The 12,500-nt window shown below is 35.8% G+C and overlaps 1 protein-coding gene across 3 annotated transcripts in view; it reads left to right on the plus strand.

The window, feature by feature from the left end:
• Positions 1 to 12,500, plus strand: part of LOC127421823 (endothelin-converting enzyme-like 1) — a 53,742-nt gene that overhangs the window by 30,034 nt on the left and 11,208 nt on the right. For all 3 annotated transcript variants that reach the window (XM_051664972.1, XM_051664971.1, XM_051664973.1), the window contains 7 exons: positions 1,653 to 1,875; positions 5,706 to 5,804; positions 5,943 to 6,017; positions 6,103 to 6,206; positions 7,475 to 7,533; positions 8,242 to 8,293; positions 12,022 to 12,089. In XM_051664972.1, coding sequence (XP_051520932.1) covers positions 1,653 to 1,875; positions 5,706 to 5,804; positions 5,943 to 6,017; positions 6,103 to 6,206; positions 7,475 to 7,533; positions 8,242 to 8,293; positions 12,022 to 12,089 — 680 coding nt within the window. The remainder of the gene's footprint in view (positions 1 to 1,652; positions 1,876 to 5,705; positions 5,805 to 5,942; positions 6,018 to 6,102; positions 6,207 to 7,474; positions 7,534 to 8,241; positions 8,294 to 12,021; positions 12,090 to 12,500) is intronic.

Here is a 12,500-nt window from a genome sequence, read left to right on the forward strand (position 1 = left end):
AATGCATATAGCTGATCTACCAATTCTTAAATAATGCTTTTTAATACGCTGACAAATAAGAACTGTTTCGTTCTCATCATTTTCACATTTGTTTTCACAACAGTTATATTCAGAGTTGGTAAAACCATAAAAAAAGTTGAGATAGTCATGTGTTATGTATCGTTGGAAAGGTCTCCATTACTAGAATGCAATGAGCAAATTTATTTCACACAGAGACTAAACTGCAGTGAGTTTTAGTGTATGAAATTCCCACAGACACACACAAATATAATAAACAGGAGTGTCTTTTTGTCACGTTTTTCCTTATTACTTCCTGAAACATACATATAATATAGACAATGACATATCATAACTTACAGCAGACTATCCCGATTCAAACGAGCCCAAACACAACATAATATGATGAGAAGTTCTTGAAATATTCCTCAAAGACTGTACATGGAAAGATGATGCACAAAAGGGCACTAAACACACAATGTGTGTTTGTGTGTGTGCGTGTACGTGTGTGTGTGTGTGCGCGCACATGTCTGAGGACTTTGTGTATGCAAACACACATCCACATATGTGCTGATCTAAAGTGTTGTGATGCTCCTGAACACTTAATATTTCTTTATTTTGTAGTCTAATCCATTCATTTCCATTGGCCGGTCATTTCTGACCAGAAACACAACAAGTGTAACAAAGTGAAATAAAACCAAATAAATTTCAAGAAAATGGTAATTTAAAAAAATGTGTTTTCAGATACCATATGTGAACAAAATCAATGAATTTTATTCCAACTGGATTAAGTAAAATAATAATCATAATAATTTTTTTTTTTAAATCGAAAGAAAAAAGTAATCCGGGTCAAAACAACTGGAAAACAACATAGGGTTAATCAAATGTATTGCAATTATTTGCATATAATCAATATTTGTCAAGAAAGGCCACCAAAGAAAATGTCAATATATAATGATTAAATAATTATGAATAATCATATTTGAATAATTATAAATATAACATATGCACAAATATAATTATTCAGAAAATTTAAATGCATCACATTATTGTGGCAGATGAGTAAAGCATTGATTAGGCAAAACAGAAAGTAGATTTAAAAGTCAATATATTATTTATTTCCATATTATTGAACATAAGCCTGTCATTGGCCTAGAGTTCACAGCAATCCAATTTGCAAGTGAATTCATCAATCTGTCCAAGATATAAGGTATTTTCTAAGGACGTGTCAGTGTACAAATGCTTTTTAGGTCACATTAAATGTAGTTTGAAACTTTGAAAACACGTCTCAGCATCCCTGCATTCGGAGTTGATTATTAAATTAACTCCATTAACGCATTAAAGGTGCTGTAAATGATTTCAGCCATTCTACTTCCACGAGACTGAGCTGTTGAATTAGCCACGCCCCCACTTTCCAAAACCCTGCACTCCAAAATACCAAATGAGCTTTATTGAGACCGATATCGTGCAGAAACGATTGCTAAAAACAACAGCAGTAAAACAGCGCCCCCATCTGACAACTGTTAAGAACAACATGGCATAAAAATGGCATTAAGCCTCAATAATTTGCTGAAACTACAGTACAAAGAGAATGCACATGATTGTTTAATTGATTTAATTTATTGATTTATTCTCTGTCTGTATGTCTCTTCCAGGGTTCTTCATAACTACATGTTGTGGCGGATCGTGGCGGCGCTGAGCGAGCATCTCTCCACGGCGTTCCGCAGCACCATCCATGAGTTCTCGCGTGAGATCGACGGGACCGAGCGTCAGCTTGAACTGGGGCGACTCTGTCTCACTCAGGCCAACAAACACTTCGGCATGGCGCTCGGCGCGCTCTTCGTCCAACACTACTTCTCTTCTAAGAGCAGAGCCAAGGCAAACTGCACTGTTTTATTTCTCGTTAATCTCTCATCTCTGTCTCTCCTCACAGCTTCCTGTCTTTCTAAAGTCAAATGGGTGTTATTGAAATGCAAAAAGGTTACCAAAAGGCATCCGTTGAAGCTCCACTGTAGCTGGATTTGGAACAACATGAGGATGAGTAAATTAACCCCTTAAACTCCAAAGGGGGGTGCTATTTCATGAAAAACGTTTACGCATAAAATGTTAAAGTCTCCATAAGTCAGAACTTTTCAGAAATAACCATCACTTCAGCATTTGCGTTACTTAAAATAATAAAATACGGCCTCAAAACTTTCATGTTGAAAATTAGCGCCCCCTAGAGGTAATGGGGTAGAAATATTTATATGAAAATAAAAGTCCTTCAAATAGCACATAAATATACAAGTCATATATCAAATGAAAGCTCTCGCACTCAGGAAAGTGACTGTATAGTTAATGTTGTCGCCCTAATACCACATTTCGAAAGATTTTCAAAAGAATCACAAAGTGAAATATGATTTCTGTATTTCATCATATATAAACGTCTCTTTTATGCTTTGATAACTGCTGCTGTAAATCCCAAGTAGCCAAAAACTTTATATCTGCTTTTATCATTGGAAGTTCTCTAAAAAATGAGCCATTGTTTACTCGTCTGTGAGCTTTGCTTGGCTGAATAATCCAGTGTTATATCTTAGATGTCCAGAACAAAATAAGTCATCCAGAAGGAAAAGCATGCAAAACAAATCATCAGAAAAATATGTTTTCGACTATTGATGATAAAGTGTTATACATCATCGCAAAGGGGAGGATCTCAGATTTCTGATTCTGTTTATCATAAGATTATAAACACATATAGAATCATTTATGAATAATTGGAGTCTGTTTTTGTTTTTTATTTGGGGGGTTCTCTGAAAAATGAGACCCAAGCCCAAAAATGCACCAGAGTATAAGGGGTTAAGTTTAAGTGAACTGTTCCTTTTTAAAGAGATCTCGTTTGTGACTTTTCACAAACAGACACACTCTTTCTTTTCACTCTCATCTAATCTCTTTCGCTGATTCTGTTTCACCTTCCTCTTTTCTGTCTAATTCAGTCAGTCTTTTTTCTCTCACGTGCCCAAATGTTTATGTTTACCTTTCATCTCTATCCTTCCTTCCATGCTGATGTAAGACCGATAGAACGATGGATGGATGAATGATAGATGAAATCATAATACTTCTGAACAAAACATCATTCCCAGATGGTTTGCGTGGCGGGGGGTTTAGATTTGTAAAAATCGTCAGTCAAAATGTCACTCTCGTCAGATGACTCCAGACTTCATGCTGTGTCTCTCTGCAGAAGACAACAGAAAGAAGGACAGAAAGAGTCATTATAGCTCCTTTTAAACTTTTTATTAAAAAAAATAGTTCACCTAAAAATCATTATTTTTTACATAAGTAATGAAGCCATAAGGGACCGTTAGTACTTTTTTTTTTATCCCTTTTCTCCCAATTTGGAATGCCCAATTCCCACTACTTAGTAGGTCCTCGTGGTGGCGCGGTTACTCACCTCAATCCGGGTGGTGGAGGACAAGTCTCAGTTGTCTCCACTTCTGAGACCGTCACTCCGCGCATCTTATCACGTGACTCGTTGTGCATGACACCGCGGAGACTCACAGCATGTGGAGGCTCATGCTACTCTCCACGATCCACGCACAACTTACCACACGTCCCATTGAGAGCGAGAACCACTAATCACGACCACGAGGAGGTTACCCCATGTGACTCTACCCTCCCTAGCAACCGGGCCAATTTGGTTGCTTAGGAAGCCTGACTACAGTCACTCAGCACGCCCTGGATTCGAACTCATGACTCCAGCGGTGATAGTCAGCGTCAATACTCGCTGAGCTACCCAGACCCCGAACATTAGGACTTTTGAATTTAGACGTTATTTTCATGACAATTAATTTTAATTAAATTATTTTGACTATTATTATTTTTTCTTGCGGGCCCATCCGAGCCTAAAGTGTTAATACATAAAAAATGCAATTCACACAAAACAATGACACCTCTTTACATAAAATATGTAAAAAAATAAAAAAATGTCATGTGGTGTAACCGTCCGGAGACAGGAACAAAAATCAAAGTCTCACGAAAACCTGAAAATTTGGCATAATTAGTGCAGAATAATCGTTTATAAATTTTTCGTAAAACAAAAAAATAAGCAGTGGAACAAATATTAATATTTAAAAAACTTTTGTCCACCAAATCAGTCACGTGGTGAAACTAGTGGTTGCCTTTTTGTTGCCATGTGACCATAAAATAAATGAATTAATAAAACCGAGAGGACCCCTTTAGACCCTCATGATTGTGTGTGAAGTTTTTCACATTTTTGTCATTTTTATGAAAAGACACATTTTGTTTAGGTCAAATGGAGTAACCCTGAGAAAACATCTTGATATTCGTGATATAAAAATTCATGATATTTGTAAAAGTATTTTATTTTTATTTTTTTCGGATCTATTAAGTAAAAACAAAATACATAAAAAAATGCTATTCACATAAAACAGTGACACCTCTTTACTTGTGTTGAATATGTTTTTAATTACTGAGTTCAAAGTTATTTTGATATTTTTTCTGGGGCTTAAAGTAAAAAAAAAATCATCATGTGGTGTAACCGTCCGGTGACGGTAACAAAAATCAACGTCTCATTAAAAACTAAATGTTGGCATGAGTAGTGCAGAATAATCTTTTATTAATTTTTCAGTGAAAGTGAAATAAATTTGTTTAAAAATATTAATATTTAAAAAGCTTTTGTCCACCAAATCAAAGTCATGTGGTGAAACTAATGAAGTTGCAAATTTGTTGTCATGTGACAAAAAAATTATGATAAAAATAAATAAATAAATAAATAAATCCCCTATAGACTCTCATGACTGTGTGTGAAGTTTTTTAAATATTTGTAATTTTTATGAAGAAGGCACAATTTGTTTAGGTCAACTGGAGTAACCCTAAAATAAATCATTGATATTCGTGATATGAAAATTCATGATATTTTAAATATATTTTTTACCTTGAAAAATATGTTGGAAAACGTTTTTTTGAAATTCATTTTTAAGTTGTGTACACTCATGTTTTCAAGGTGCAAGGAAAGTATTTTAATACTTTTTTATTGACGGTTACACCACATGACATTTTTAAAGTCATTTCATTTTTATTTTTGTAGAATCTGCTTTAAATGTTTTTCTGAAATTAATGGAACCAAATTAGACAAAAATATTACGTTTCTATGAACGTTACATCTTTAAATTAGATTTTAAAAAGATTTGTATCGCCTCGGAAAACCTTAAAATAATAAATAAATAAATGCATTTTTTGTTTTTGAATTACAGTAATATGAACGAGATAAATAAATAAATAAATAAATAAACAGTAGGCTACGCATAATTCGGGATGAGGGTTTTAAATGTGCTTAATTGTCATAAAAATAGTCACAATTCAAAACAACAACAACAAAAATCATATTGGTCTTAAATAGGCTTCATTTGTTTTGAGCAAAATATGATTTCTTATATTTTTGGTTTGATGTTGGGTTGAAATATGAGATGACCCGCACATATTCATGAGCCCGTTCTCCAGTCCTTCGGATGGCAGAGAGTCTCCTTTCTAATTACAAGCATGAATGATTACTAATTTGTTACTCAAATGTCTCAACTGCAATAAAAAATAAAAATAAAAAATAAATGTTTGAGCTGTAGAATGCCCCCTGTAGAAATGATTTACTTAACACACAAACCCAATTATGTGACAGGGCTTTTGATTGACATCTTGTCTCCGCCCCCCGTTCACAGGTACAGGAGCTGGTGGAGGACGTTAAACATTCATTAGATCTGAGACTGCAGGAGCTTGACTGGATGGATGAAGAAACTAAAGACGCTGCCAGAGCAAAGGTGAAAACCACAGGACATACATGTTCTGAAGTCCTCCTTAATCTGAGCAGAAATTGCTCTTTCATAGCTCATGGACGTCTTAGTTACGCTTCTTTGCTGTGTCAACTTTGTCTCCATTGGCATCTCTCTCTCTCTCAGTTACAGCATATGATGGTGATGACCGGTTATCCCGACTTCCTGATAAAACCAGAACTTATTGACGAGGAATATGCGGTAGGTCACATCCAACCAATCAGAAGTTAGACAATGTATTGTGTTGTATCATGCCTCCATACGTCTTTTTATCTCTTCTCTGCAGTTTGATGTCAGTGAGAAGACGTATTTCAAGAACATCCTCAACAGCATCAAGTACAACATCAAACTCTCCATCAAAAAGATTCATAAAGAAGTGGACAAGACAACGTAAGTATGATTGCTGTCACCATAAAACAACACTATAATGCCATTATTTGTCACACTGATGTGTCTTAAAACATTAATGTCATGTGTTTGTGCTCATTAATATGTGTCCATTTACCCTTTAAGCTCTGAGGGTGTTTTAAAAGATTTCCAGTTTCAGTGGCATACCCAAAATTAAACACTTATAATCTTTGTAAAGAAAACTTTTCACATTTTTTAATGATATAGATAACGAGACATTCTGAGACTCTCAGTCTAAGAAACTGCTGAAAAATCACACAAAAAAAGTAGACAAAAATTTACTTTTTCTTATTTTTCTTATTTGACATTATATATCACTGGGTGTAAATAAGGTGGATCCAAATAAAACTTTTGTTTTGTTCCCAATCATGTCAACTGTATCTGAGAAAAATGTTGTGTTGATACGACAAAGAAATCAAAAGTTATAGCATTACAAATATAATTTATCATAGTGTCCAATAGCATCTCCAAACAAATAAAACATAATAATTGTACATAAGAACTAATTACACATGCAAACACAACAATAACTAAAGGTTTGCATAGCATGCAGACATGATTTTAGTAATGAGATTTCACAGAATGAGTTTCATTCTGTGTCATTTGAGTCATCATTGAGTCTGTGTCATGTATTTGGCGCCATCTCCTGGTGGCCATATGTAACATTGTGCTTCATGTGGATTATCTAATGATCTATGCATCAGATTATCTTGTGTGTGGACTCGTTTGAAAGATAATCACCTCCTCTAAGTAATGGAGTTCCGTTTATTTTTCGTGAAGTTATAAGCGAAAGCGAGGCATATGAGAAACACCAACATAATTGTCAAAGACATATACTTAACTATTACTCGCTATATTTTTGTCTGTGAGTAAAACAAATAGGCTGGTTTTATTTTATTCTTTGAGAGCTTTCTAACAAAATATGACACATGACTATTTGATGAGTTTGATGTTTTTACTGATTACAATAATATGTACAGTGCAATTATGTTTTATAAATGATAAATTGATTTGTCTATAAATTTCAAAGCACTTGTTCAGTTTTGGTCATAATGTCTACATGCATTGGAAAGTAGAGCTTCTAAACTTTCAAACGATACCTATTGACTGTAGTTAGTATTATTTTGACTATATTTTTTTTTCCTCGGGGGCTCATCCGAGCTTAAAGGGTTAAAACACAATATTCAACAATTAAAATAACAATCATTGAATGTAGAGACACAGATGTGTGTGTGTGTGTGTATCCACAGGTGGCTGCTTCCTCCACAGGCTTTAAATGCATATTACCTTCCAAACAAAAACCAGATGGGTGAGTGTCAACACACAAACATGAATATTCAGATACACTCACGGTGGATGACACATAAACACAGACAGAGCTGTATATCATCACACACACACGCACACACACACACACACACACACAACACACACACACACACACACAAACACACACACACTTTCTGTTGTTTGATGTTTTTTGGCATCGTGGTCTGTCTGTCTGGGATTAACTACACAATCAATAAAGAGAGAGACACAAAGGAAACACTAAGAATCCCTATTAAAGGAACAGTTCCCCAAAAATGAACATTCTATCATCATTTACTCACTCTCATGTTGTTCCAAACCTGTATGACTTTCTGTGCTGGTCGCTCTTTGCCATACTATTACAAAGAATGAAGACTGGAGCTTTCAAGCTACAGAAATGACACAAAGCACCATAAAAGTATCTTATAACACTTGTGCACTATATTCCAAGTCTTCTGAAGTCACAGAACAGCTTTGTGTGAGGAACAGACCCAAACTGAAGTCGTTATTCACTGATAATCTTGACATCTGCCCTGGCTCTTTTTGGCATGCTTATAAGAGTTTATTAGAAAAGGAGCGAAAGCAAATTAATCCATCTATTTGGTTCACAAAACGAGTCTGAATTATTCATTTACGAGTCAGACTGATCCATATAACTGTTCCCTTCCTCATCCATGAATCGCTCTTTGAAACTTCTCTCTCTCTCTAGTTTTTCCTGCAGGAATTCTCCAGCCGACCCTCTATGATCCGGAATTTCCTCAGTGAGTATCAGTCATTTCACAGTTCACAAACTACACCAGCCATCCTCCATGCTGACCATTGAGAATGATGATTCTCAAACATTTTAAGCAGTTTAAACATAAAAAGAGTTATAATAATACCCTGCTAAATAAAGTCAGAAATACCTCATCGAACTCTGTGAAAAGGGTCTTTTTGTCTAAACTGTCAGTTCCTCAAAAGGGGTGTGAATCTTTGGGTTGAAAGCGAATCGATTCACGATTCATAGGTTTTCGATTCAGTTCAAAAGCGATTTTTTTTTGTTGTTGTCGCACATGTCTAAATTTAATCACACATACATCTAATTTAATATTTATAGATTTTAAAATATCGTGCACTATTTTGCAGATTCATTTGATGTTTAGCGTTTTAAATCTATTATTGACCAACACTAACGATTCTCATATTTCAAGATTAATGCATATGAATCGGCAGGATTAGTAATCGATGCATCGAGAATACTATTTAGTTTTTACACCCCTATTACTCAATATTAACTTCTTATTTATAGAACTGTATAAAAGCAATATCACACAATTGTGCTGTTGTACTGAATATGAATGTTCTTGCTTGTGCATTATTCTATGAATGCTGTGGCATATTAACACTGAATTAAACTGATTAGCAGTCACGGGTATGTGTCCAATACAGTAAAACAGCTATTTTACTACAGCTTCAAACTAATTTATATCTAGGGCTGTCGATTTAATGCGTTAATTTAGTGCGATTAAATATATACAATATAATACATTAAGGTAAGATGACATCATGAATGAGATCTTTATAATGACAGAGCAGACTGCATATATGAAAATACACAGAAATATTAGTTCACACTTTAAATATATCTTATAAAAAGTATGTTCAAAGCTCTGTGATTTTTCTTTTGTGGTGGGGATGAATGTAATGTAATGGTGATTGAGAGATATACCTCAAAAGCCTGTTGATACATGCTTTTCAAAGGGAGTTTTCAATAAAATAATATTCAAAATTTTAACCAAGCACAAGTTGCTTAAATTCAGCAAATATTCATTTTAAAATATCAGTAACAATATAATTATTACTGTCACTTTTATTTAATTAAAATAAGCTGTCATTTATCCCAACATAAGAGTCACTTTTATTTTTTATTTTATTTTTATTTTTTATTATAAAAAATAAAAACAATTCTCCTCTTTTCTCCCCAATTTGGAATGCCCAATTCCCAATGTACTCTAAGTCCTCATGGTGGCGTAGTGACTCGCCTCAATCCGGGTGGCGGAGGATGAATCTCAGTTGCCTCTGCATCTGAGACCTTCAGTCCGTGCATCTTATCACGTGACTTTTTGAGCGCGTTACCGCGGAGACGTAGTGCGTATGGAGGCTTCACGCTATTCTCCGCGGCATCCATGCACAACTCACCATGCGCCCCACCGAGAGTGAAAACCACACATTATAGCAACCACGAGGAGGTTACTCCATGTGACTCTACTCACCCTAGCAACCGGGCCAATTTGGTTGCTTAGGAGACCTGGCTGGAGCTACTCAGCATGCACTGTGTTCGAACTCGCAACTCCAAGTGTGGTAGTCAGCGTCTTTACTCGCTGAGATACCCAGACCCCACACTTTTCATTTTAAATAGATTGATATAAACATTGAAACCACTTTTTTCACAAATAACCACTAGATGGTGCCATAAACACATGAAACTTACATGCCATAGGTTGTTTGGCTCGTCAGCTTGAACAGATAGAGAAACAGGAGCCGTCAAACATTGTGTATCATGTTTGATACACACAGCGTTAAAGGGTTAAAAACAATTCATCATGAAACCTGACCCATATATTCTGCAGTAAAAGTAAGTATTTTCCTACCAAAGCAGCAATTCAAGCTTACATGTGTTTTTATGAGGTGCGTCAGCAGGGGGCAGTCAGTGCGCCTCAACAAACCTCACAAGCAGCACAGCCACATACTTTTAACTTGATACAGCGGTGTAGAAATGAAGCGTTTATAACACTGAAAACCTGTGAGACCCTCCAAAAGCATCTGTCGCATCCTGAATGGATTGCAATCGACTGTAGGCTTTTTGTTCAATGATATGGAAATAAAACAAAATATTGACTTTTAAAGGCACTTTTATATTGTCCAATCAATGCTTTACACATCTGCCACAGTAATGCAATATATTTCAATCTGATTTATTATAGGCCCTACATATTCAATTTATAATTATTTTAATTATTATGTATTATTTATTTTGAATTATCTTTATTTGGGGGCCTTTAAGCAAATAAAGATTACATACAGTTAATTGCAATTAAATTTATAAAAAAAAAAAAAAATTATTGATTGACATATCTCATACAGTTCCAGTTCCAGAGTCTGTATTCAGCATTTGGCACATAATCTGCCTGATCTTTCCAACACTGCTCAATAAAGTGTGTGTTTGTGTGTGTGTGTGAGTGAGTGTGTGTGAGTGTGAGTGAGTGAGTGTGAGTGAGTGAGTGTGAGTGAGTGTGTGTGAGTGAGTGTGTGTGAGTGAGTGTGTGTGAGTGTGTGTGAGTGTGTGTGTGTGTTTGTGTGTGTGAGTGTGTGTGTGAGTGAGTGTGTGTGAGTGTCTGTGTGTGTGTGTGTGTGTGTGTGTGAGTGTGTGTGTGTGTGTGTGTTTGTGTGTGTGTTTGCGTGTGTGTGAGCGTGAGCGTGTGCGTGTTTGTGTGAGTGTGTGTTTGTGTGAGTGTGTGTTTGTGCGTGTGCGTGTGTGTGAGCATGTGTGTGTGTGTTTGTGTGAGTGTGTGTGTGTTTGTGTGTGTGTGTGTGTGTGAGCGTGTGTAAGTGCGTGTGAGTGTGTGTGTGAGTTTGTGTGAGTGTGTGTGTGAGTTTGTGTGTGTGTGTGTGTGTGTGTGTGTGTGTGTGTGTGAGCGTGTGTGAGCGCGTGTGAGTGTGTGTGTGAGTTTGTGTGAGTGTGAGTGTGTGTGTGTGTGTGTGTGTGTGTGTGTTTTATAGCTATTGTGAGACTGTTTTTTTCTCTTAGAGCAACTCTTTCAGCTTTATATTGATTTCCTTTCACAAAGTCTTTTAGAGGAGACGGATATTAGCAAGATTATCTTTCTATGTAAATGAGGCAAAATGTACCATAGACGTCTATTGTTTTATATACATCTAATTCTAATTACTGAAGACTAACCCCAACCCTACCCATAAAAGAAAACTGTGCATTTTTAGAAAGAAAACCCCCAAAAGTTTATAAAACGGATAGTTCAGAGTCTAAATTGAGCTTTGATGAGCTGCTTTGGAAGTCATTGTAAAATTATTCTAAAAGCACAAATTTGTCCCCAAACTATAGCTGAATTGGCACACACTGATAGAAGGTGAATTACAGTGATATGTTTCATCTGATCTGTTTACTGTTTTCAGTGTCATCAAAATGTCTACAGTCATCACATGAATGATCTAAACTCTTAATTATTTCAGCGTCTTCATTTCTGTATACTCTGTTAAACGAAGATGCCAAAAATTTTGTTCTGAAAGATTAAAGTGATAAAGTGTATTTCTGTCTCTCTGCTGCTGCCTCCTGCTGCTCACAGCTGCACGGTGCAGGTTTCATTTATTCATTCAGGAGGAAAAGATTTTATCCAAAGTGGCTTACAACATAAGTACATTTATAAGGACCAGTAAGTGATGTGCGCTTGTCCTGAAGAGATTCAGTTTGTTTAGTTTCTCGCTGTTTCTGTAGGTCACTGAATTATGGAGGAATTGGTGCGATCATTGGACATGAACTGACACACGGATACGACGACTGGGGTGAGAACTGAAAGAGAGAGGAAAACTTTGTAATAGATGTAGAAAGACACAAACATTAAAGGGTTAGTTCACCCTTATGCCACACAAACAAAGATTTTTAACGTAGATATGAGGTGAATATATTCATACAATACAAGTCAATGGGGTCCAACAGTTTCAAGCCCCAAAAAGCACATAAAGGCAGCATAAAGGTAATCCATACAACAGGAGTGGTTTAATCCATGTCTTCTGAAGTGGTACGATCTGTTTTGGGTGAGAAACAGACATACAATAATCTGTATGAGATTAGCATGTTCACACTCTTCCTTGCGCTTGACGAAGATTTATAGTGAAATTATAATTTAATTTAGGTCCGTGTCTCACCCAAAACTGACAGTATCGCTTCAGAAGACATGGATTAAACCACTCGTA

This window comes from Myxocyprinus asiaticus, chromosome 31 (assembly GCF_019703515.2).
Source record: "Myxocyprinus asiaticus isolate MX2 ecotype Aquarium Trade chromosome 31, UBuf_Myxa_2, whole genome shotgun sequence".
Classification (NCBI taxonomy): domain Eukaryota; kingdom Metazoa; phylum Chordata; class Actinopteri; order Cypriniformes; family Catostomidae; genus Myxocyprinus; species Myxocyprinus asiaticus.